Source organism: Sceloporus occidentalis, unplaced genomic scaffold, assembly GCF_023333645.1.
Source record: "Sceloporus occidentalis isolate IW3139 unplaced genomic scaffold, rSceOcc1.0.p SCAF_2, whole genome shotgun sequence".
In the NCBI taxonomy this organism is placed as follows: Eukaryota; Metazoa; Chordata; class Lepidosauria; order Squamata; family Phrynosomatidae; genus Sceloporus; species Sceloporus occidentalis.
The window spans coordinates 238926367-238951863 of record NW_028316982.1 but is presented as its reverse complement, the minus strand read 5'-3'; the positions used below and the strand labels follow the sequence as shown (position 1 = coordinate 238951863).

At 44.8% G+C, this 25497-nt stretch overlaps 1 protein-coding gene across 2 annotated transcripts in view; it reads left to right on the top strand.

The window, feature by feature from the left end:
- IGSF11 (immunoglobulin superfamily member 11) overlaps positions 1 to 4550 on the top strand; it is a 282934-nt gene extending 278384 nt beyond the window's left edge. For both annotated transcript variants that reach the window (XM_089512482.1, XM_089512483.1), the window contains exons 6-7: positions 534 to 684; positions 1521 to 4550. In XM_089512482.1, the coding sequence (XP_089368608.1) occupies positions 534 to 684; positions 1521 to 1962 (593 nt within the window). In that variant the 3' untranslated portion in view covers positions 1963 to 4550. The remainder of the gene's footprint in view (positions 1 to 533; positions 685 to 1520) is intronic.
- Positions 4551 to 25497: the final 20947 nt, after the last annotated feature.

The following is a 25497-nucleotide window of genomic DNA, read 5'->3' as shown; positions in this document are numbered from 1 at the left end:
ATATACAGGCACCCTTTGTGTGTACATACTTTTTTTTTTTGTAGTTAACAACATTTCCAAGAGGAAGGTGAAGGATGAAGAATCAGGCTGCAGCAGGGTGGTAAAGAAATAGGGATCTTCTGCACCATGCCCCCAACCCAGATTTTGGGCATGTAAAGATACATGAATGCATTGCAATCCTAGATCACATCCTGGGAAGCTGCACTAGGCTTCTATGTTACCCTTCTCTGAAGATATAGCACAGGAACAGTTCTGTGAGAATGGTTATCCCTAAGTACGCCTGAGGTCTATGGTTCATTTTGGAAAAAGCCAGGGCTGTACTCTAACCAAAAAATCATGCTTCCTATCTGGGGAAAAAAATCTCTTAGCTGTTTCCTGAAGCCCTTGGACTGGAATGATGGAGCACTAGGTATAGATCATACATGAGATAGCAAACTCCATAATAGCACTGGTCTCTCTATGCTGAAAGTCTTTGAACTTGCCTGAGATCTTCTCCCCATTTAGACTTATCATGTATTCTGTGTCCCACATAGCTCACCCCCGGAGCATTGGCCTAATTGCTGGAGCTGCTGCTGCAGGGGCACTGGTGCTCATTGTCTGCATTGTCTTGGTGGCTGTGACACTCTTTTACTGGAAGAACAAACACAAGGAGGAAGAAGAGGAGGAGATCCCCAATGAGATAAGGTTTGGCCTTTGGGAAGTCCCTTGTCTGCCCCCTTCCTTTCAAATGAAACAATTGCAGCTCAGGTTTTTGAAGGCAGAAGATAAATGCCATGCTGGATGAGCTGCAAGGAATGTTCCTGTATTCTTTTCAAAACTGGGCTATATTATATAGGAATCTCATGTTTCATTTTTATATTGTAGGCAGTGATGTGGCTTAAGCTGGTGTGGGCATAAGACTTCACCCACAAATAAATAAATAACAATGCTAGCCTAACGCATAATGCCTCTCTTCAGACATTATGAGCTATGACATATTAACAAAATCATTGTCAGATGGTGGCTTCTATGTAGGTAGGGCTGTGAATCTAATCTGAACTTTGAAGGAGTTACCGAGGGTGTTGAATTTATTCAGGGGATCAAGTTCAGCACCTTGGATAGCAAGTATAGGCTAAATCTAGAGTAGATTCAAAGTACCACTGACATGGGAGCCACAAGTTGCCACTTAGAATCATGGAGCTGGAAGAGGTGGTAAGAACCATCTAGTCCAACCCCCTATGCCATGCAGGAATACAAAAAGCACTCCTGACAGGTGACTATCCAGCCTCTGTTTGACTCTGTTAGCCTCATCTGCTAATACAAGAATTGATCCTTAATCAAAACCAAATTTTGGAGGGAAGAAGGGAATTTTGTGGCTTATGTTCTCATAGCTCTTTGCTTTCTCTGCTTATGTTCCCACCAAAACATGGGAGTATTTTGTTTTTGTTTTTAATGTTGGGGATGAGGATGTTGCAAGAGGGGGCAAAATGTGCTATCAATATGTTCCTAATAATCCTCATAATAAACTCCTGTATCCTTAGGGAAGATGATCTTCCACCTAAATGCTCTTCTTCTACAAAGGCTTTCCATGGTGATGCTTCCTCATCAGAGAATGACACTCTCACTTCATCCAACACCTACAACAGCCGGTACTGGAATGATCCCAAAGCAAACCATGCAACAGACTCCTTTACTCGTCTCAACAATGATGCACGCCAATCCTTCTCCCGCTCTGGAAGCACCAACACCCGTCCTGTCTATGCCAATGGAGGCCACCCAGCTCCCCCTCCACCCAAGACATTGGTGGTGACAACCAATACAGCCCCTTCTCCTCAGGAGATGGCCAGGAGCAATGGCTCAGTGAGCCGGAAGCCAAGACCCCAGCACACACGCTCTTATGCTGTAAGCCAGGCAACGCTAGAAAGAATAGGTGCTGTGCCTGTTATGGTTCCCGCGCAAAGCCGAGCTGGCTCTTTGGTGTAGGGAGTGACCATGGTTCTAAAGCAAATGAGAACCTGTTGCACTGAGTGGGGGTGAAGACCTGGACAAAACAAGAGACCCTGCTCTTCCTCCCTACAGTGTTGAGTTGAAGGGGAAGAACAAGCCTCTCCTCTGTGCTCTCCCCCATCCCACTCAACTAAATCTCAATGGTGTGACAGTCCCTCCCTTGCTTCCCCACCCTCATGATCTCAGGGGGCTCCTCAGCTGTGGCTGAATGTGCCAAGGCCAACAGAGGGCCACACAAGGTGTCACAGGGGATGATGCCATACTTGGTTTCTAAGCTCTACTGACCATGGAATTGGTGGTGGTGGTGGTGTGTCCATGAAGACAGCCAGTGAGGTGGGAGTTTGAAGAGCCCAACGGTTGATGGATGGGCTGTGAGAAAGAAGAACTCAACAGCCTTGAGACTGGCAAAGGGATGGCTTGGCTCAGAAGGAATAGTGAAACTGGGCAAGACGTTGACTCAAAGAAGGCAGAGAAAGAATCATGAGCCAGGCTAAGGCTAGACGGGTGGGGTTGGGTTAAGAATTGACTTGAGGGTTATACTTTCTTATGTGATTCTTTTTCCCCATCCCTCTTTCCTCTCTTCCTGCTTCACACCTGTTCCCACACTGATTGTTCTCCCCCTACACTGGCTTTTTCAGATTCTTCCTACATCCTGTCACCTTCATGGAAACTGTTGCCCTCCCTTGCCCCCAGCATTGCTCTCCAACAAGCTGCTTGGTGCCAGAATGTGCTTCTGCTGTTTGCTGTTGTTGGGAGGAGGAGGAGTTTGGGGAGGGAATGGTGCTGGGAATGGGGTGGTGGGGTTGGAAAGCTGAAGCCTCCATTTGCTTCCAAGAGCTGCTGTGTGTTTTCTGGGCGTGTGGCTTAACATTTGTCAAAAAGCTTGGCTTCCAAGCTTTGGCGATTGCATGGCAGAGTCCCCCTATAAGGCTGTTTGGGGCTGGCCAGCATGGTCAGGCTGATGGTTGAACATTCATGCATTTGAGGCATCAAATTTAACCTTCCCTTCTCTGGGTATTTTGAAGCTTGTTATAGTACTGGGGGAGGGAACAGGAGAGAGCAAGAGAACAAGGAGAAGCAAAAGTATGGCTCAGGGCTATGCTGGCAAACTTTCCCTCCTTGCCATGTGGCTAGTGCTGAGGGACACCCTACTGGGGCAGGTTAGCAAGAGGCCCCAGTGCTTCCCTCCCCATCTCACTTGCCTACATGGCTTCACAGGTTTTACTCTTGCAATTTCAATAGCCTTAACTCAAATCTGAGCATTTAGAGGGGAGGGAAACTGAACAAAAAACCCCACCACCACCAAGGGTCTTTCATGTCCAAGAGGGAACTTGGAGCAATGGGGGGGGGTGTCATTTCCTAATACCTCGAGGAGGCAGAGCCAAGGGACACCTCACTGAGTCCCACTCTCTACACCTGCCTCATTTGTAATGCTGACACACTGATCTCCTTAAAGGGAAACACTCCCCTTGGAAGCTCCTAACAGGATTTTCTTCTCTGCACTGACAAAACACATCCTCCGATCTAACCCCAGCACTATGAAAGGGGGCGACTTGTTTCACAGCCATGCCCTCTACCTTTAGACATGCACTGGAAATGGGGTTCCTAGAAATCAACCTGTACTGCTCTTCCGCTTCCACTCTGCCTTGCCCTGACTTTCTCCCCCCATCCCATACATGCACATGGGCACAGAGAGGTCATTAAAGAATGCTCTCTGCCCTGGGCTGTGCACTTTCTATGCCCCCCCCCCCCCCGTGCCACCACTGCAGAGAGATACATTCAGGTTGCACTGGGGTTGAAGCATAGCTGAAATTCTGTGCCTTCTTTGCTTTAAAACAAATAAGCAGTGCTCTCTTTCCTGACCCTCCCCCTCTGAGACCCTCCCCACACACAGACACACACCACAAACACAACTTGGTTCATTGACTTTTGAGCACACCAGGCAGACAGATGGCTGCCATATTTATATACCTTTCCCAGGGAGCAGTCTCTCTCTCTCCTCATGTGCTCACTGCCGTTTATTCTTTTTTTGTTTTTTCCTTTTCAGTACCCGGAGGTTGGGGATAGGAAGAGTGGCTTTTAAAAAACATCATGCAAAAATAGAGAGAGAGAAAATTACACACACACACACACATACACACACAAACACACACACATCTCTCTCTGCTTTTATAACAATGAGAGATGTAAGGGACATTTCCAAGGGATGCTGCCTGCAGCAGCCTGCACTCCAGTGCTCAGAAAGCTCTTTCTGGTTCTACTGTTCATGAGACTGTTTGCTCTCCTCTTTGTTCTTTCTAATTGTCTAAAAAAAAAATTCAATAAAACTTTTATTCATATAAAATGGGGAAAAGATGTCTTATGTATGTTTTTGTTATTTCTTCCTCTTCCTCCAAGGTTTATATCCCACACTTCTTCCAAGCCAAGGTTGGGGGACTTTTTTCAACCCAAGGTGACTGAAAATTCAATTTCAGTGGGTCAGTTTCCAGTGGCCAGTGGGGCCAAAGGCAAAGGGGTGGACCAAAATGTATCAATAGCTTTGCTTAAAGTTCCTGTGGCTTACTTAGGCATGTTACAGACCACCATAAGGGACGTCCTCAGGACATCCTAGGTTTAAAAAGGGGCGCCTCTTCTTGACGCCCCCAAACCTAATACGTCCTGAGGACGTACAAGATGGTGGCGTCCCATCTACATGGGGGCTGCCATGATGGTGTCACGAACGCGCCGTCTCCAAACGAGGTGGTGCGGATGTGACACCGTCGCGCCGCGTGAGGGTGCTTAGTGCGCCCTTTCGTCGGCGCAGGAAGGAGCTCCGAAACGGAGCTCCTTCCTGGTCTTGCATCGCTGGCGCAGCCTTTAGATGACTGTGCCCAGCGACGCAGAGGAGAAAGGGGCCAAGCGGCCCCTTTCTCCTCCTCCCCGCCACCGCGGGGTGTCATTGGGGCTTGAAGCCCCAAGGAAACCCCTTTCCAGGCCTTGGGGAAGTGGCCTTTTGCCACTTCTCTGTGGCCTGGAATGCGGCGGATTGGGGCCTCAGTGGCTGCCGCTCTGGCCACTGAGGCGCCGATCCGGCAGGGAAAGGGGTGGGTGCAGGCTGCTGCTTTTTGGCGGTCTGTAACGCGCCTCGGTTACCACTAAGTTATATTCTTATTTTTAAAACTGGAAAGCAAAACCCAGTAAGATGCTGGGAAAATATCTGATCATTATGTCATGGAAAAGGCATGTGGCCATTTAGAGGAGACCAGAAGGCCCAATTGTGACCTCAGGAAAGACCAACATTCTCCACCCTGCTCTAGGGTGCTTATAGAGAGTTGCATTGAGAAGAACCATAGGCCATTTTGCATGCACAAGGTTCCAACTTCAAATTATTTCTACAGTTTAAAAACTTTTGGTAATAGGAAAGTCCAGTTTATGAGTTTTGAAAGAATCCTTACAGAAGAGAAAACCATACTGAGATGGACAGACAGACAGTGTGATTTTGTATATCATAATGTTTATGTTCCACAAATGAGAGCCCTCTGGTGAAGCCTTCACTAAACTCTCAAGACTACAGCTTAGAAATGTTACTTCTTGGGATTACAAAAATCCCATCCTGTGGCCATATTGGCTAGAGATCCTGGGATTTTGTAGTCTAAAACTTATCTTTTCCAAGCTCTGGTCTTTCTTCTGGGGCTAGAGCCCATTGCCCCCAAAGAGTCATCCTTTGTGTAGATATCAGACAGTCAAGGGAAGCATGAGAGAATTCAAAGGGCATGTGACTAGTCTCTTCCAAGAGGAGTCCATTGAAGGCACCTTGCTAAGCCCCCTACACACCCCAAATTCTGAACTGGACTCATCTCAAAGTATTGTTAAGTATCAGACCACTATCCTTTCACTTCAGTGGTTTTACTTTCTTACTTTTTTTCAGGATGTTATACCCTGTCATTTGATTGAATAATCTTCAAGATAGGTCTTGACAGATTAAAACAATGCATAGTAATGATAAAAAAAATTAAGCCAACTCAGCACAGAGTAGTGTCTGCATAATATTCTGTGCAACAGTCTTATATTAAAAGCTTGAGCAAAAAATATTTTTAACATGGGGCTAAAAAAGAGAGCAAAGCACTTTGCAAGTGTATGTGTGCTGAGAGGAAATGTGGATTATTAAACTCAGGGACCAGAATTTTTGTGATGTCTAACACATGTAAGCTCCCTATGCAAACAGTTGTAAATGAGCCTTGTGGTGCACTGATTAAATGCCTGTACTGCAGCCACTCATTCACAAACCACAAAGTTGTGAGTTCAGTACCAGCCAGGGGCTCAGGGTCAACTCAGCCTGGCATCCTTCTGAGGTCGCTAAAATGAGTACCCAGCTTGTTGGGAGCAATTAGCTTATACGTTGTAAACTGCTTAGGGAGTACTTAAGCGTGCTGATAAGTGGTATAGAAATGTAATAATAATAATAATAATAATAATAATAATAATTTGTTTTATTTATATACCGCTATTCCAAAGATCATAGCGGTGAACAGCAAGTAAGCTAATTAGCAAGTAAGCTAATTTGCCCCCAACAGTCTGGGTACTCATTTTAGCGACCTCGGAAGGATGCAAGCCTGAGTCAAGCTTGGGCCCTTTTGCTGGTCTTGAACTCGCAACCTTGTGGTTTTGAGTGAATGGCTGCAGTACAGGCATTTAACCACTGTGCCACCAGGGCTCCTGTACTTGTTATTGCAATTACTATTGGAAAAGTATATCAAGGGGGCAGAGATAATCCTCTTCAATGTTTTTCCCCTCCACCCCTACAGCTATTTAGCAGCTGGAGGAAAATGATGGCATTTAGTGGTTGGGGAAAGGCACTAGGTGTCTGGGCAGTTTCTGCAGTGTATTTTGCTGAGCATCTAGGAGGGCAACAGTTGCTACTTCTTCCTGCTTCAGATGTGCAGCCAAATGCTGACCAGGCATCCCACACCCTCCTCCAAGCTATTATATGGCCATGGGAATGTGATGTACACTTGGAATCTGCCCTCTTCATAGACCAAAGTATCAGCCCAGCACAACTGTGCAGATATGGCATTACACTCCACACATATAGATGCAGTATCTCCCTCCAAATGTTTTACAAGTTGCATGTTATAGGATTTTGTGTGTTTCCTTAAAAATCCCTATACACTTTTGTGTATTAAAAATAAAATTTTACAATAAGGAATGTTTCTTCATTTTTCTTTTTGTTCCTAAGATTAACTAATTAAGCAGAAGATTGGAGAACCCAGAATTAATCTGTCTGTCTGTCTCCTAGACAGATTCCAGAATCAGTCTTATATTTTGACTTTCATATGTTTATCAAAAACTTCTACTGGTTTCTCCATCTTGACATACTTGTAGTCCTTCATAATCCCTGTCATCCATTATGTTGGACTTGCTAAGCCTGGCTGACTGGAGTTGAAGACCATTAATATTTTCCATTCTTTAACTACCATATATGCTTGACTATAAGTTAACATGTACAAGTCAAGGGCAGGTTTTAGGGGGGAAATTGATTTTGATACGACCGACTGATAGGTCAAGGGTAAAATGTAAAGTCATGTAACAGAACGTAAAGGATGAAGCAAAGAAAAATGATGCCAAAGAACGTAGCAAAGTCTGGCAGGCATAACTGTTTGTGCTCAATTAAATGCTGGATGGATGACAGAGTAGAGGTGGGTCAGTGCTCCTTTTAGATGCTCCTGGGATAAAATAAGCTCTCACCTTTTGCCACTCTACTCAGAGAAGTGTATGGTTCATTTTTTAAAATAAGAGTTAAAGTATAGTACTTGCATACATATATACATACACTTATATACATTGATCCATGGATAAATTGATCCAGATTTTTGAGTCAATTGTTTTTGACTAAAATTTCTAGACTTATACATGAATATATACAGTAGTCTCATGTTTCACTCCTAAACTGATTGGAAGGGAACATTTCCAATCAGTCCAATAAACAGTCATCTCCCAAATATCTCACCCTGTATACAAATTAAGTCTGCATGAGTCATTTTACGGCACTTATTTGTCACTGGAAAAAGAGAACAAGTACAACACTGAAGCACTGCTTGAAAAATTCAGTTCAGCAACTCATTTGACTTCAGTGGAAAATGATTGCCCTATTATTTACAAGCATTCCATCACAGCCACAGGGGCTAGAAGCTTGATTTTCTCCACAAAAAATGAAAGCTAAGATTCTGAGGAAGCTGAATTTAGTGTCTAATACCATAGGCTATGTTTGCATGGAACTGCAGAGCCCTTGATTTCATATTGTCGTAAGGATAGATTTGGGGCCAGCATGGAGTCCTCTAGTATGTTGTAGAGCTTGGGGGAGGGGATAATTAACTAATATTAATTTTTGGACTACCGCTCTCAGGATTCCCTATCCAACATAGCTATGCAGGCTTGGGGATTCTGGGAGTTGTCATTCAAAGGAATATTTGAAGGGTTGGGGGCAGAGTTTGTGTATATGATACAGATTCTGTATTTATGTATGTATCTTTGCATAAAGGAATCTGATAATGGAGGCTATGTGTTATTTTCCTGCATGAAACCTTTAAAAATGAGATTACACTTATGCTGAAAAACTCAAGCTCATACTGAATTTCTTGTGACAATGATGGCTTTTCCTCCCTGCTGTAGTCAGCTTGATTTGTGAGGGAGGCAGGGAATGTGTTGACTAGATTTTAATCTATTTTTGCAGAAAGGGGAAAAAAAGAATACAAATAGCATCAAGGAGAAGAGATTAGATGCGGCTTGTTCAGAGGGCTCATAGAGGATTCTTCTAGCACTCAGTTCTCTCAGGGTCATCTTGTGGATTTGGACTTATTAAATTGTGCTTAAGAAGAGGGCAAGAGTGACATTTGTGTACAACTAGCCTCCTGCTGCTCATTGCATTGTGGAACAGCTGATGGGGTGCAGTCCAGGGAATTCAAGCTGAAAAGGCATTTTGGCAAGGGATGGGGACAAAAGTAGCATTTTCAGCTTCCAGGATGTTTCAGTAATACCTGGACAAGAGCTGTAGCAAAGGCCAGCCTCCTGTTAATCTACTTTATACCTGTGTATATCTTTTTTTTTTGTCACTGCAGGTTTGCATTCTCTCCCCGATCCAACATCAACCAAGCCCCCCCCCCCCACACACACACCTCCCTCCACTGCCCACCAGCCATGAAAGGACCACTAACAGGACATAGCCCAGCAAAACTATGAGTTCATTAAGAAGCCAGCAAAACTGTAATATCACAGCACTGCAAGGAACCTTGAAGGTCATCTAGTCAGCTCTCTACCAACTGCAGGATCTATGATGCAGGATTTAACAGCACCATCCTTAAGATTTTGTTTATATACATAAATCTGGAGAAAGAAACACCATCAAAGCCTAGAATGGTTGGATTATTATTTTTAGACACCTAGATCATAGATAGGTAGATAATTGGGGCATTGTGTTGGGACTAGTTGGGGCATTCAAGGAGTAGAGCTCCCTGAATGCCCCAGAGAAGAAAGCCACTGGCTAGGATCTGCCCACTTCCTCAGACAGTCTGTTCCACTGTTAAGAAGGTTGGTCTAATGTTTGTGCGAATCCACTCTCATCATTTCTACTGTCTTTTAATCCTATTCTCTAAGGCAACAGAGAACATACTATGGACAGAACACTGGATTGTGGAAGGATGTACCCATGAATTCAATTAGCAATTCTTCTTGCTCAGCCTCCGTTTCTGATGGAAATGAGGTCAGACTGACCATTGACTCTTTCTTTCTTTCTTTCTTTCTTTCTTTCTTTCTTTCTTATTGTCTTTCATTTGATTTCTTTGCTTGAGTCACACAAAGACCATTGCTCTTTTTGGCAGATAAATTGGATGAGTTCCATTTCCAATGAAATGTTTCCAGCCCCAAGCAAAGGATTGTCACAGAAAATCCATTGTCTGAATTGAAATTTGCCCACTCCTCTACTCTCATAGTCCACTGCTTTCTCAGTTGTTCAATGCAATTGAGGCCCTGGGTGTTGCAGCATCTGAATGTGTGTGTACATGATGTGTGTGTGTGTGCACTCACACATATGCTCAGTCAATGATAAGGAACAAATGGTCATCACAGTGCACGGGGCAATCACTTGTGCTTCGCACACAGATATGTGTGCATTTGGCTTTAGCAGGAATAGTTATACTGAGAGATCTAGTAAGTTTACACAAGTGGTTAAATGCTGGTACTGCAGACACGAGGTTCTAAGTTCAATCCCAGGGGCTTCAAGGTTGACTCAGATCCTTTCGTAGGTTGGTAAAATAAGTACCCAGCTTATTGGAGGCAATTGGCTTACAGATTGTAAATCACTTAGAAAGTGCTGAGTTCACTGATAAGTGGTATAGAAATGTACATGCTGTTGCTATTTCTATATAGTATGAGAATTCAAACTTCTTAAAAGGACACATGGTACTTTTCAAAATATAGTGCTAGCAATGAAACTTAGGAGTACTAAGGTTTGCAGGGTCTTGGACCTCTTTGGGAATCTCATGAAAAATATAAACTCTATGAACACACACACAATTTTATATATTATGAATTTTATAAATTGTTTTACTTCACACAGTCCAGTCAGGAGCATTTTTTTTTTACAATGAACATGTGAAAAGACAACAGCAATAATTTTCTATCAGCTACATAACTACCTTAAAGTTTATGTGATATCCACTGTAACAAGATTGCCATCCCTTCTCACGAGTAATCTCTATTATGGGAGGCAGAAGCAGGGTCCCTCACAATGGGTGAGCCTGATTGACAAGAGAACATGTTCTTATTGCCAGCAATGGCTGCTGCCTAGTAAGTGGAGACAGGGGGACTTTTATAGTCTCTTTGTATTCCCCAAAGTAGTATATATGTAGGGATCATGAATATTTACTACCACAGTAAATTTTGTGCCAAACATTCACTTGAAATACACAGTAAAAGCAAAAATTCAAAGTAATAGGAAATAAATTGAATGGAACTTGAGGTTTGTGGGCATTTTTGGATTTTGGTCATGGAGCCCTTGAAACTCAACCCATAGATCCTAGGGAGAGAGTAATAGTCAGATTTATTGTTGAGCTCATGGCAGATTTTGGTACGGCTTCCAGGATTTTAAAAGCAGGATTCTAAGTTACTGGATGAAAAACATTCAACACAAATTATGTTTCCTGCTACATGCATGTAACTAACATGAAAGAAGCAGATGGACTGTCCAGATAGTTGCAGGGTGGGAGTAGAGTGCATTATATGGTCTTTAAATTCAAGTTATTATGATCTAGTGTGAAATGTTTAAACTCCAGTTTGAACATATCAAGCATTTAATAATCAGATTCAGAATATGCTAGTATGTGCCCCTTTTCCAGTGTCACACAATGGAGGTGAAAAACAGCAGGCTCCAAGCAATCTAAACCTCCATCTCCTTCCTTCCTGCATAGCTGGAAATCTTTTTCTTACGTCAGTAGCCTGGTGCATCAAGAAGTTCTGACTGAAGGCAGCTAGACATGTGCAAAATCCCCAAGCATTTCCTAATCTAAATGAAAAACTAAGAAAAGGGTTCAAGCTTTGGGCAAAGAACACTCTCCTCCTTGCTGGGATAGGCTTCGGGGGTAGGTCTTTTTACAAGGGACTTCATGTACAACTGGAGTGAAGTATTCCAACTTAATGTTTAAGAGGCATTTATTAGCACTAATAATTTACATCCTGCAAGCAGGTCCCCATTGTTTTTCTTCACTACCTGTTGCAGTGCTGTAGTCATGATGGATGTTCCTCTTCTTCTGTGCAAATTGCCCATATTCAGTATGTCTGTGTACGCTGTCTGAGGCAGGTGGGTTCTCTTTGATTAATAGGAAAATGTGAGTGTGTGTGTCTGGGTGTTCTACCATCCTTAAAAGCCTGTGGTGGGTTTTCTCTCTCTGTCTTATTCTGGATTTGGGTCACAAGTTCAGTTTCTTCAGTGGCTCTGGTCTGCCATCTGCTGCCACAAACCAGAACTGCATACGAGTTGCCAAATCATGCCTGTACCAGGCTGTTCTTGGTGGATTTGTCACCATTGTTGTTCCTCCTTTTGTTTTAAAGAATAGTCTTTAAGCTGGCTAGATTTAACTCTTGCTAAGAGAGAGTGTCACATGGTATGAAGCAGTGTGTATCCAAATGGTATCAGATCTTGTCTGATCTTGGAAGCTAAGCAGGATCAGTCCTGATTCATGCTTGGATGGGAGATCACCAATGAATATCAGGTATTGTAGGCTATATTTCAGAGGAAGGAAATGGCATAGCCACCTCTGAATATTCCTTGCCTAAGAAAACCCTTTGAAATTCATGAGGTTGCCACAAGTCAACAGGTGACACACACACACACACACACACACACACACACACAGAGAGGTAGCATTAGTGTGTATTCTCATTGTTTTGCCTGTAGTAATGACAGAAACACAATCTTTCAACCCAGTAGCAGTCTCTGTGGACATGTTCAGGTGTCCAGGAATTGCACATTGTACAATGCAGAGGGGCACTGCTGACAGATGATGGCATATATCACATTAGAGGATGAGTATATGGGTGGTGTTATTAAGCTCTGTAATGTTGTTACCAGAGTAGATGTAGGGCTGAGGTAGCATCTGAGTTTACACTGCACAAAGGGCCAAAGCAGATGGGCAGGAAAGAGTTGCTTGATCCTGGGCTTTCTGAAAGCAAGTCAAGACTCCACTGTTGGCATGGCCACTCCCATGGTGGGCTGAAGAACCACCACGTGGTGTCAAGCTGTGCAGGTTTTTTGTTGTTTCCCCAGCATGCATGTACACCATTGCACAAACACACTGCCTGCAATCTCCAATTACCTCTCTCTTCCTGCCCAGATGCCATTGAATACCTACCCGTATGATCAGCCACAAAGTTCCACATGTGATGTACCACCTGTACATTGCATTGGTACATTGATGTGCCCAGTGATACATTGGCAAAGCACAGTCATGGAGGCCTCTCCCTACATGCCCCCTTCACCCCATGCTCCCCTGTTGGACTGACTGGTTTGCATATGTTGAAATTATATCCATGGTATTATTGGTGATTGCGTTTTGCTTTGCCACAGTGCCATACTGGCTCTGGACTGTTTATATGCTGATGGGATGAGGTATATTTTCTGCCTTAAGTCAGAGTATCCCAGCTTCTTTTTGCTCCAGGTTTTAGCCCCAGAATGTGGCTTCATTTTGCTTTCTACCCGGTTTCACCTTGTGCATCATCTAAACAGCCAGGCATCAAAGTGGTTAGAAGCCACTTTATTTGGCCAGTGCAGATGACCCCAAACAGAATAGTTTGTATATGGATACAAATCTGACATAATAATAACAATAATAATAATAATAATAATAATTTTTATTTATATACCGCCTTTCCAGAGATCAAGGCGGTTTCACAACACAACACATATAACAATAAAAACCATTAAAAACATCATAAAAACAAATCATACAGTAAACAGTCTCACGCTAGCTCAACAATGCTGCTGAGAGGAGAGAGGAAGGGAGTACATCAGGGGTCATCAGGGGTCAGGGTATGCCTGCTGGAATAGGTATGTTTTTAACCCCTTTTTAAATTGTTCCAGCGAGGCGGCCGAGCGGAGCTCGACGGGAAGTGAGTTCCAGAGCTTGGGGGCCGAGGTAGAAAAGGCTCTCTGCGTGGTGGTGACATATCTAGCCTCTGGAACCCTTAGTAATTGCTTCCCGGCAGACCTGAGTGTGCGGGGCGGATTGTATGGAGAGAGGCGGTCCTCCAAGTACCCTGGGCCCAAGCCATTTAGGGCTTTATAGGTAATAACCAACACCTTGTATTGCGCCTGGAAGCGAATAGGCAGCCAGTGAAGGTCTTTAAGGACCGGTGTTATATGACTGGTCCTGGAAGTACCAGTGACCAGTCTTGCCGCCACATTCTGCACCAATTGCAGCTTCCGGGTATGGTACAAGGGTTGCCCCCATGTAGAGCGCATTGCAGAAATCCAACCGAGAGGTTACCAGAGCATGTACTACTGTTTCAAGGTCCTTTCTTTCCACCCCAGACTGCGTACTGAGTCCTTCACGGGAAGCGTGACCCCGTTCAGAACAGGTGGAACCACCGCCATCCCCGGGCCAGGGGAGCCTATCACGAGTACTTCCGTTTTCTCTGGATTCAGGCTGAGTCTGTTTTCCCTCATCCAGCCCATTACCGACTCCAGACAGGCAACGAGAGGAGAGATGCCATCCTTGGTCACTGAATCAGTCGGAGACATAGAGAAGACTATTTGGGTGTCATCAGCGTACTGATAACCCCGTGCCCCATGCCTCCGGATGATCTCTCCCAGCGGTTTCATGTAAATGTTAAAAAGCATGGGGGACAGAATGGCTCCTTGAGGGACCCCAGATGTAAGGGCCCTCTTGTCGGAGCACACATCCCCCAGCTGCACCATCTGGAATCTCCCAGAGAGATAGGATCGGAACCACTGGAGCACAGTGCCCCCGATTCCCAACTCCCCCAGGCGCTCCAGAAGGATACCATGGTCAATGGTATCGAAAGCCGCTGAGATGTCCAAGAGCACTAACAGGGACACGCTACCCCTGTCCATGCCCAGACGGAGATCATCGACCAAGGAGACCATGGCGGTCTCAACCCTGTAACCCGCCTGAAAGCCGGTTTGAAATGGGTCTAAATAATCCGTTTCATCCAAGATCGATTGAAGCTGGATTGCAACTGCCCTCTCAATCACCTTCCCCAAAAATGGCACTAGTGATACTGGCCGATAATTATTATGCATCAGGGGGTCAAGGGAGGGCTTTTTTTAGCAAGGGTTTTACAATGGCCAATTTTAAGCTAGATGGAAATTACCCATCCCTCAGTGATGTATTAATTATGCGGTGTAACATGGAAGTTACCACCGTCCCCCCCTGAGCCGCTAGCCCTGAGGGACAGGGATCGAGAGATCAAGTTGTCTTCCTAACACTTCTAAGGATCTTGTCCACATCCTCGGTGCTGACAGACTCAAAACGATCCAGTACAATCGAGTCCACGGAAGCTCTGGAAACCTCTACTCTGGTATCTGCACTAATACTAGCATCAAGACCTTCCCTTATCCGAGAGGTTTTATCCACGAAGAAGTTGTTAAATTGGTCACAGCAGGCTTTAGATGGTTCCAATATAGGGTTCAGGGCAGGGGGGAGCCGGGTGAGCTCCCTCACTACCCCGAACAGCTCTGCTGGACGCGACTCCGCGGACGCGATACGTGCAGCAAAGAACGAATTCTTTGCTGCATCTATCGCCTCTCCATAGTCCTCCAACAGGAGGTCTAGGAGAGCCTTGTCGGGTAAGCGCTGGTGTCTACGCCAGTCACACTCTAGACGTCGCAGCACCCGCTTCCTTGCCCGGAGATCTTCCATATACCAGGGCTGTTTTTTGGAAGCAGGCCTGAGAGGACGCTTGGGAGCGATGCTGTGTATAGCCCTGGAGAGATCAGTATCCCAGATGTTAGTCAGGGCATCAACAGAATCGCCGTCATTTCCAACCATATAGCCCTCTAGGGCTTCTTGGAACCTGTTGGGTTCCATCAGCCTTCCAGGGTGGACCATTCTAATGGGTCCGCCACCCTCGGGAGGGATCTGGGTAGATGCCTTGATTTTTGCCTCCACCAGGAAATGATCTGTCCATGACAGGGCGGAAATGTTAGTTATTTCCACCCACGGAATTTCCATGTCCGTACAAAAGACTATATCAAGTGTATTACCCGCAGAATGCGTGGGCCCCGTGACCAGTTGTGACAGACCCATGGCTGTCATGGTATCCATGAATTCCCGAGCCGCACCTGATGGAATATAGTTGGTCGCGAAGGGGATGTTGAGGTCCCCCAGGACCAAAAGCCTGGGGGACTCCAGCACCAGCTCCGAGACCAACTGTGTCAGCTCGGTCAGGGAATCTGTTAGCGCACGAGGTGGCTGGTAGACCAACAGAATCCCTAGGCTGTCCCTGGCCTTCAGGGTCAAGTAAATGATCTCAATGTAGGAAGTTTGTCTAACATGGTTCCTGGATAGTGACAAGGTGTTCTTATGGATCAAGGCAACACCCCCCCCCCCCCCCGCCCACCTAACCTGGTCTGGTCCTTCACTGAGTACCTGACAGGTAGGGCCTGATCCCACACAGCTTCCCCTTCAGGCCCAAGCCAGGTCTCAGTAATGCAAGCCAGGTCACAGTTGTTATCCTCCAGCAGGTCATAGATAATGTGGGTCTTGTTTTTAATGGACCTAGCATTACAAAGGAGCAGAGACAGGGTTTGTGGTACGGTTCGAATGACCCTCAGATCTCTTTGGTTAGAAGAGGGACAGGAAGGAGGGATAGATATTAAGCATCAATCTCGCCTTCCTCTGTAACGCTGGTCCACTCTCCTACCGCCATACCTTCCCCTGCCCCACACTACTCCTATAGGAGCCCCGCTCGTATCAAGGGAGTTACCCTCTGCCTCCCCAACCGAAACACTCCCCACATCCGTACCCCCCTCCCCCCGCAATGCAACAATGATGGCAAAGAGGAGACAGCCCAGTCATTCTCTGCCGTGTAGCTAGCACGGGTGCGCCTCTCCTGCCTTCCGCGCAGTCACTTATATGAGCAACTGCGCAGCTGCGGTGATGCAGTCCGAAGGCGGCTCCTGGGCCGGTGTGCAACTGCACACCTCTAACAACCCAGAAGCCACCCGGCAAACAAACACAGCCCACAGTCAGCAGTCCTTGGAGGCAAGGGGGGGCGGGACGGAGGAGGGGGCCAGGCAATCTAGCTTTTGTACACACCTCTGCCACCGGCGTGCTCCTCCCTCCGCCTTCCCCCAGGTGTTGCTGCTTCTCCCTCGGTCCGCTGGCTGGGAACACTGGCGGTGGGGTCCGGAGCAGATGGAGAAAAGCAGTCCGAAGGCGGCTCCTGGGCCAGTGTGCAACTGCGCACCTCTAACAACCCAGAAGCTGACCGGCAAACAAACACAGCCCAGAGTCAGCAGTCCTTGGAGGCAAGGGGGGTGGGACGGAGGAGGGGGCCAGGCAATCTGGCTTTTGTACACACCTCTGCCACCGGCGTGCTCCTCCCTCTGCCTTCCCCCAGGTGTTGCTGCTTCTCCCTCAGTCCACTGGCTGGGAACACTGGCGGTGGAGTCCGGAGCAGATGGAGAAAAGCAGTCCGAAGGCGGCTCCTGGGCCGGTGTGCAACTGCGCACCTCTAACAACCCAGAAGCCGCCCGGCAAACAAACACAGCCCAGAGTCAGCAGTTCTTGGAGGCAAGGGGGGCGGGACGGACGAGGGGGCCAGGCAATCTGGCTTTTGTACACACCTCTGCCACCGGCGTGCTCCTCCCTCCGCCTTCCCCCAGGTGTTGCTGCTTCTCCCTCGGTCCGCTGGCTGGGAACACTGGTGGTGGAGTCCGGAGCAGATGGAGAAAAGCAGTCTGAAGGCTGCTCCTGGGCCGGTGTGCAACTGCGCACCTCTAACAACCCAGAAGCCGCCCAGCAAACAAACACAGCCCAGAGTCAGCAGTCCTTGGAGGCAAGGGGGGCGGGACGGAGGAGGGGGCCAGGCAATCTGGCTTTTGTACACACCTCTGCCACCGGCGTGCTCCTCCCTCTGCCTTCCCCCAGGTGTTGCTGCTTCTCCCTCGGTCCGCTGACTGGGAACACTGGCGGTGGAGTCCGGAGCAGATGGAGAAAAGCAGTCCGAAGGCGGCTCCTGGGCCGGTGTGCAACTGTGCACCTCTAACAACCCAGAAGCCGCCCAGCAAACAAACACAGCCCACAGTCAGCAGTCCCTGGAGGCAAGGGGGGCAGGACGGACGAGGGGGCCAGGCAAGCTGGCTTTTGTACACGCCTCTGCCACCGGCGTGCTCCTCCCTCCGCCTTCCCCCAGGTGTTGTTGCTTCTCCCTCGGTCCGCTGGCTGGGAACACTGGTGGTGGAGTCCGGAGCAGATGGAGAAAAGCAGTCCGAAGGCAGTTCCTGGGCTGGTGTGCAACTGCACACCTCTAACAACCCAGAAGCCGCCCGGCAAACGAACACAGCCCACAGTCAGCAGTCCCTGGAGGCAAGGGGGGCCTTATAAAAGATAAGACCCCCAAACCAGTCACAGCCCTCAGCTTTCTTGAACATTCTATCTCAGACCACAACAAAGTGGCAATTCTTGAACAAAAACATTTTAAAGTAACACAGGAAAAAGAAATAGCTAAATTGGGATATATTCACAAATTTCAACACATTAATAGTGGTTTGCACGCACACACACACACATTACATATATTAGAACATTAGCTTTAATTACATCTACTCACACAAAAGGATTCTCCTCATGCCTGCTTTGCAGCAATACTTTTATTATCTCAAATCACACCAATGCACTAGGCAAAAACTTTCTTCCACTGTAGATGTATTTATCTGCTTGTCTATGCTTGTATGCAAAACCTATCTCCCACCTTTGTCTTTTTAGGTACTCTTTACGGCCATCATTAAAGAGTACCCGTCAGTCCACACCAACATAATTTGTATTTCTATTACTTCTCTCTCTCTCTCTCTCTCTCTCACACACACACACACACACCCCGTTTGCAAATATATCTGTCCAGAGAAACTTCACTCCATGCATCAAACGCAAGTGGACTATAGTCCATGAAAGCTTATGTTATAAATTTTCCAAGTTAGTTTCAAAGGTGCTACTGGATTCCTGCATGTTCCTTAACACTAACACAGATACATATGACTATCTCTTTAAATGTCTGCCTTTGAATCCCTGCGGGCTTAACCTATTTTCTGCTGAATTAGGGTTGCCATCTCTTTCTCTCTCTTTTTTTTTCTGAGACTCATCCATAACACCTACATGGCAGGCAAGAACAATATAGTACAACATAGCTCTTTCTCTGTTGGGAATAGCTTCATCTGTTGAATTTGAGCAGTGTTGATGAAGGCAGACCTTTGAAGGACCCCAGCGATATTTTTGGTGCTGCCTGTCACATTGTAACCCACTACCAAGAGAGGGCTGTACACATTTCCACTCACTGGCCCACTCCCCACACCTCATAAATTCATTGGGGAAGGAGGTGTGTGGCTTCAAAGGTAGATTTTAAAGGGATGACTTCTGTAGATATAGCTATGTTGTCATAGCTATGTTTCCTGATGCAGGATCTCAGCTGAGATTTTAAACATTCAAATACATGAGAAAGTAAAACAGGCAGATTTTTCTGGTCCCTGTCATCCAGTTGAAGCCTTACCTTTACAGAGATGGTTGATTTAGTGACAAATAAATAAATGTTTGCTCTTTGATAATGCATAACACTTAAAAACAAAAGAGATGAGGAACAGAAGTGAGGAATAAAAAAAAACCCAAGGATGGAAGGTGCTATGACTGTATGGGAATCCTCTACAGCCAGCATAAAATAAAACACATTCCATCTAAGCTTTAGGTCAAAAGAGCATTGAAAACGTAATCCATAAAGAGCAATATTGTTTTTCTCGAGGGGTAAGAGGTTCCTCCACCTTCATCTCCTTCTCCTCCTCCTCCTCCTCCTCCTCTAAAACCCCCCAGCTTTTTGGGAGATTTTCCCAAAGCAATTGGTATTGATGATGTTTATGAAAAGGAGAGGTGATGTTAAGTCAGCACCCAAACCAGTAATATTCCTAGCTAACTAGCACAGAATTCAAAACTAACATTTTCAAAACACAGCTGTAATAGCCATGTGAGGGAGGGGGGAGCCCACATTTGTGCCAGTAATTAAATTTCCTTTTCATGAGACAACCATAGATTTTTCAAGGAAGGGACTTCTATCTGAGTCTACTCATACGTAAGCCCATTAGTTTATTAGGGCAAAGATCCAGGTAAGTGAGACTTGGATTGCAGTATTGTCTTCCAGTCAAACCTCCTCCTTCACCAATTTCTGGTTAACCTTGTGCAATGTATTCAGCACCATGGAAAGCTCCTTAAAACCACATCAAAGCATGCTGAACCAATTTGCTGAAATATACTGATATACTCACTGACTAGCTAAAAAAAAAAAGAGCTCATTCTCACCTTCTTACAGAGTTTGGAAAAGAAGAATCTTTCTAGCTGGATAATTGTCAGGTAGCATTTTGTTATACTATGGTTGGTCACTCCAAGTGCCTATTAAGGTAAATGGGTATGAAGTGGAAATGCAAATTATCCCACAAAAACTATGGCTCACAAAAAAGACAAGTGTGAGAAAAGTGAAAGCCAGGACTGTACTTAGGTGATCCAACCGCTCTGTTTTTTCCACCAGATCAATGACTCCCTATCTATCACAAAGAGAGAGAGAGAGAGAGAGAGAGAGAGAGAGAGAGAGAGAGAGAGAGACTTCTGCCCTACTATTACAAAGATAACATTACAAATAAACTCCAGGATTTTTTGGGGGGCAAACTGCTATATTTAATAAGTACATTTCAGGGTTCTGATGGATGTAAGAAATTCAAAGGATCTTGAATTTTGGGTGACTGGGTGAATTAATTAATATGGGATAAATTCCTGCCCCTTGGTTCTGTTCTTATAGTTACTAATGTGGATTATAATATGCATGGGGTACTTCAGGGCATTTTCTTTAAAAATGGGGGATGTGGATTAGTTAAACCTTAGCCCTTGGCTATGATCTTTCTGTCTTCATAATCGGAACGACTAAAGAATGATTGGAAATGGGCCTTTTATAGCTACTTCAATAATGCATATGGAAGCCTTCTATTTTACACAGTCTCTTTTAATCAGTCGGAAATATTCCAAAATTCTTTAACACTTATTAGCACCACATAAAATTCTTTGACAAGATGAAGAAAAACTGAGGCTTCCATTTTGTACTTATTTGGTAGTTTGAAAAAAAAAGTAAGATTGATCACCTGACAAAAGGAATGTGAGCTTATTATTTGTGTGATATTTGAGCAATCAAATCTACATAGGTCTGTATTAAGGGATCTCTCAGTATCGTTGAGTTTTTCTGAAATTTATGTGCTTTTTCTTCCCATTCTTTATTTCATATCAGGATGTGAGGCTTTGTGGTTTCTTCCTACCTTGAAATTTATTCAGATTTTTATGCATTTTTCTCATTTGTGAATTTATTTTATCAGTTTACCAAATATACATAACCTTCCCTTTTAACTAATGTGGGTTTCTGCATATTTTCTTCTGTTATGGACATTTTAGACACTCCCATTTTAAAATACATTTATTGCTTAATGCATCCTTTATTTCACTAAATTATCCTGTAAGCCTCAAAAATATTTGTGTGTTCAAGACATAGAATCATAGAATCGTAGAGTTGGAAGAGACCACAAGGGCCATCCAGTCCAACCCCCTGCCATGCAGGAAATCCAAATCAAAGCATCCCCAACAGATGGCCATCTAGCCTCTGCTTAAAGACCTCCAAGGAAGGAGACTCCACTACACTCCGAGGGAGTTTGTTCCACTGTCGGACAGCCCTTACTGTCAGGAAGTTCCTCCTAATGTTGAGGTGGAATCTCTTTTCCTGGAGCTTGCATCCATTGTTCCAGGTCCTAGTCTCTGGAGCAGCAGAAAACAAGCTTGCTCCCTCCTCAATATGACATCCCTTCAAATATTTAAACAGGGCTATCATATCACCTCTTAACCTTCTCTTCTCCAGGCTAAACATACCCAGCTCCCTAAGGCGTTCCTCATAGGGCATGGTTTCCAGACCTTTCACCATTTTAGTCGCCCTCCTTTGGACACGCTCCAGTTTCTCAATGTCCTTTTTGAATTGTGGTGCCCAGAACTGGACACAGTATTCCAGGTGGGGCCTGACCAAAGCAGAATAGAGTGGCACTATTACTTCCCTTGATCTACACACTATACTTCTATTGATGCAGCCTAAAATCACATTGGCCTTGTTAACTGCCGCATCGCACTGTTGACTCATGTTCAACTTGTGGTCTACTTGGACTCCTAGATCCCTTTCACACATTGTCTCCTTAAGCCAGGTGTCCCCCATCCTATATCTGTGCATTCTCTTACAATGAGTTTGGGGAGGTATGAAAATGCTCCTTCCATTAAGACTCTTGAGTCCAGTGGAATTTCTTTCCACCCTTAATTTGTTACATATTAAAATAGGAGCTGATGACATAAAAAGCATTGTTGTTGTTGTTGTTGTTGTTGTTGTTGTTGTTGTTGTTTTGTTAACTGCCTTCTGGTTGACCCTAGCTCATGGTGACCCTGTAGGTAAGACATCTTCAAGACCCCCTATCCTCCAGAACTCTGCTTAGACTCTGCAAATTCAGGGCCATTACCTCTACCCATCTGGCATGAGTCTAACCATCTGGCATGCAGTCTTCCTTTCTTTCTATTATCATCTACCTTTCCTAGCATTATTGTCTTTTCTAATGAGTTGTGCCTTCTCATGATGTAGCCAAAGTACAACAACTTCAGTTTCATCATCTCAGCTTCCAAGACGATTTCAGGCTTGACCTATTCAATGATGCATTTGTTTTTCTTTTTGGCTGTCCATGGTTTCCTCAGCATTTTTCTCCAGCACCACATCTTGGATGAGTTTATTTCTTTCCCATCCATTCACTGTCCAGCTCTTATATCCATACATGGTAATGGGGATAAAAAGACATATTTACTTAACAAAACTCCTACTTGCATGTTTTGTAGCAGGCCTCATCTCAGATGAGGCACTTGCCTTTACAAAAGACATGTACATCTGTTCCCAGCACAGAAGGGACTATTCCATATCTGCTTGACCTGTAGCCATTACAGATGAGCAGCCTGTTGACTAAAACAGTTGACAACCCAAATTCAACACCACAACATGACTGAATACACAGGGATTCAAAGACAGACTTCTCAGAGTTAAGTATGCAAAGCCCATGGCCTGTATGGACAAATCTCAGTGTCACTTTCTCTCGCATTGGAGATATTTCAGTCTCACATTCTCTCCATCAAAGTAATGAAGACATCTGTGGAAAGACTTTCCTTTCCCAGCTGCAACCACTGCAAATTAGGTGGTTGTCAAGGATTGTCCAAGAATGTGGAGTGTTTCTTCTGAAACCCATTCAAAGAAATAATCGTTGGGGGGCAGGTTCAAGGCTTATAATGAAGGGGTCTCCTAACTTTAGGTTTCACTTGGCCTGGGGACTTGTAGGGACTCATGGAAGCCACCTCCTACATGAGGAAGAGATTGGGCTAGCAATCTATAGCAGTCACTGTATAGATCCATAACTACTGTAGTTAGATATTTGTAACTGCCCAGCAGGATTCCAGCTGTTGGGCTTTTTTGTTTTTCAATTTATGTAATTCCATGAAAATTCTTGACAGAATACAAATGAAGAATCCTGCTCATGATTTCTCCCCTCCCCCCCCTCCCCCCCCCCCCCCCCCATTTATCTTCTGAGGTTGGGAAAGGATAGAGCTTCATGGATTTTGGAAAATTCAATCCTCCCCTCTCAACCCAGGAAAAAGAATTACAGTTAGAAAGAAATGTACACAGAGGAAATAGAAAACTTTATCTAGAAATATGAACTATGGGCCAGACCCACTCCACTACTCACTCCCATTGACAATAACTAGACCACCCCACATCACTCCATGAGAAATCTCTCAGAAACCGTGTCAGACAGGTTCCTCTTCAAATTCTTTTTTATCTCCACTGATTCTTCAATTGTCCATGTATCTATCTGTTTCTCCAGCTTACTGTGTGCTCTTCCTCTCATCTCACCACTTTCCCTTCTTGAATATTCTCTCTCCTCTGTCTGTCTTTTCATCTGACCATTCTATTTTATCTTGTTATCTTTGTGCCTTCTTCATCCTTTGTGCTTTCTCCACTTCAATTTTCAGTCTCATGTGATTTCAATTGCTCCTTCTGCATGTTTTGGTACCAGAGGTGAAAATAACATGGAAAAATACACCATACAAATCAAGAGCATTTCAACATGTTTCAGCAAGTTTTTTTTAATTATTATTCAAAGCTAACAATATGCCTATGTGTAATGCAACAACTAGGACTGGTAAGTAAGTATAAGTAAAGCAATACATTTTGCAAAAGTAAACAAAAACATTTTGAACCTTCTAGAAACCACCTGAAAGCTTCTTCCAAATGCATCCAATGATGATTTTTCTTTTCTTGCACCAGCCTCCACTTTTCTTATGATTCCCAGTTGGTGACCAAACATATAGATATAAATTTTACCCCCTTATTGTTTTGCTGTTCACCCGTTCACAAATATTTACTTGGTCTGTTATGTGCAGGCCCACAGAGTTACAACTGGAGTAGACTCCCATTCTTTCCAAGCTCCAGTCATGTTTCATTCCTTTGTGCAGAGATGCTGCTCCAACCTGATACCAAAAGTCTGTGTTTCTCCAGCCTACCTTCAACATCTTTCTCATGATGGTCGTGCTAAAAAGCTTCCAGCTAGGCAGAGGAGGAGGAGAAAAGGTGAGCTGGTCATGCATAAAAATTTTGTGAAAAAGAGTTTCATTGGCCCAGTACACATGAGAAGAAAGGGATGGCTCTTTCTTCTCCAGATCGTTGCCGCAGCAATCGCATGGCTGTGGCAACAATTTGCTGCGAAAAGGAGCTCCGAAATGGAGGTTTTGTGTCTTGTGCACCATTTTTGGCCCTTCTGTACCGGACCTTAGCCAAAGCCTTTGTTAACTGAGGGCCCGAACAGACAGGCCAAAATAAAGCTGCTTCGAGTCACTTTGGAGGTACACTGTTTAAATGATGCATATGTCCTAAGTGGCTGGAAGCTGCGTCTAAACCATGCTCCAGTCCTAAGGATTGGACCGTATCTTTGGTGTGACTTCCAGCCTCTTAGGACACATGCATCACTTAAATAGCGTACCTCCAAATTGGCCCGAAGCAGTTTTATTTTGGCCTGTCTGTTTGGGCCCTGAGATATGTATGTCCTTCTGCACCATGAAGCAGCATGCTTTGGGCTTCCTCTTCCTGCTCCTCCCTGCCACCTTCTCATTGGTGCCCATTGAATTTGTAACTTGCTGCTGTAGCCATTGTCCACCATAGAGTGATAACTCCTGCGGGGATGACCAGGGGTTAGCAGCAAGGGGAAGGATAACATAGCATATGAAAAAGATATTGTTCCTCAGGCAATGACCTCAATTTTCACTTAGCAAAAATACATTTTATGTTACATCCTTTATTTTCATTGCATAATTTAACATACTCAATATGAACACATAGGTTTTGATCTCTGGGAGTGATTATAAAGAGAGTGTGAGGGTGAGGTATTTTTTCCCATTTATACACCATGCTAGCATGCTTCCCAGGGCCACTCTGGCATATTCCGCATCCACCACCAAATCAGTAGTAGTAATATAATAAATCCACACTCATGTGTCATTAATTCATTGGGTTTATATTAGGTGGTGACTCTCTGTTAGTTTCTTCCTGTTTCTATTAGAAATACAAGTTTCTGTCAGTGGCTCTAGATGCTTTTGATACAGGAAAAGGAAAGAATAACTGAGCCTCCTTGCAAGGAAAGTGTGAGAAAACTTT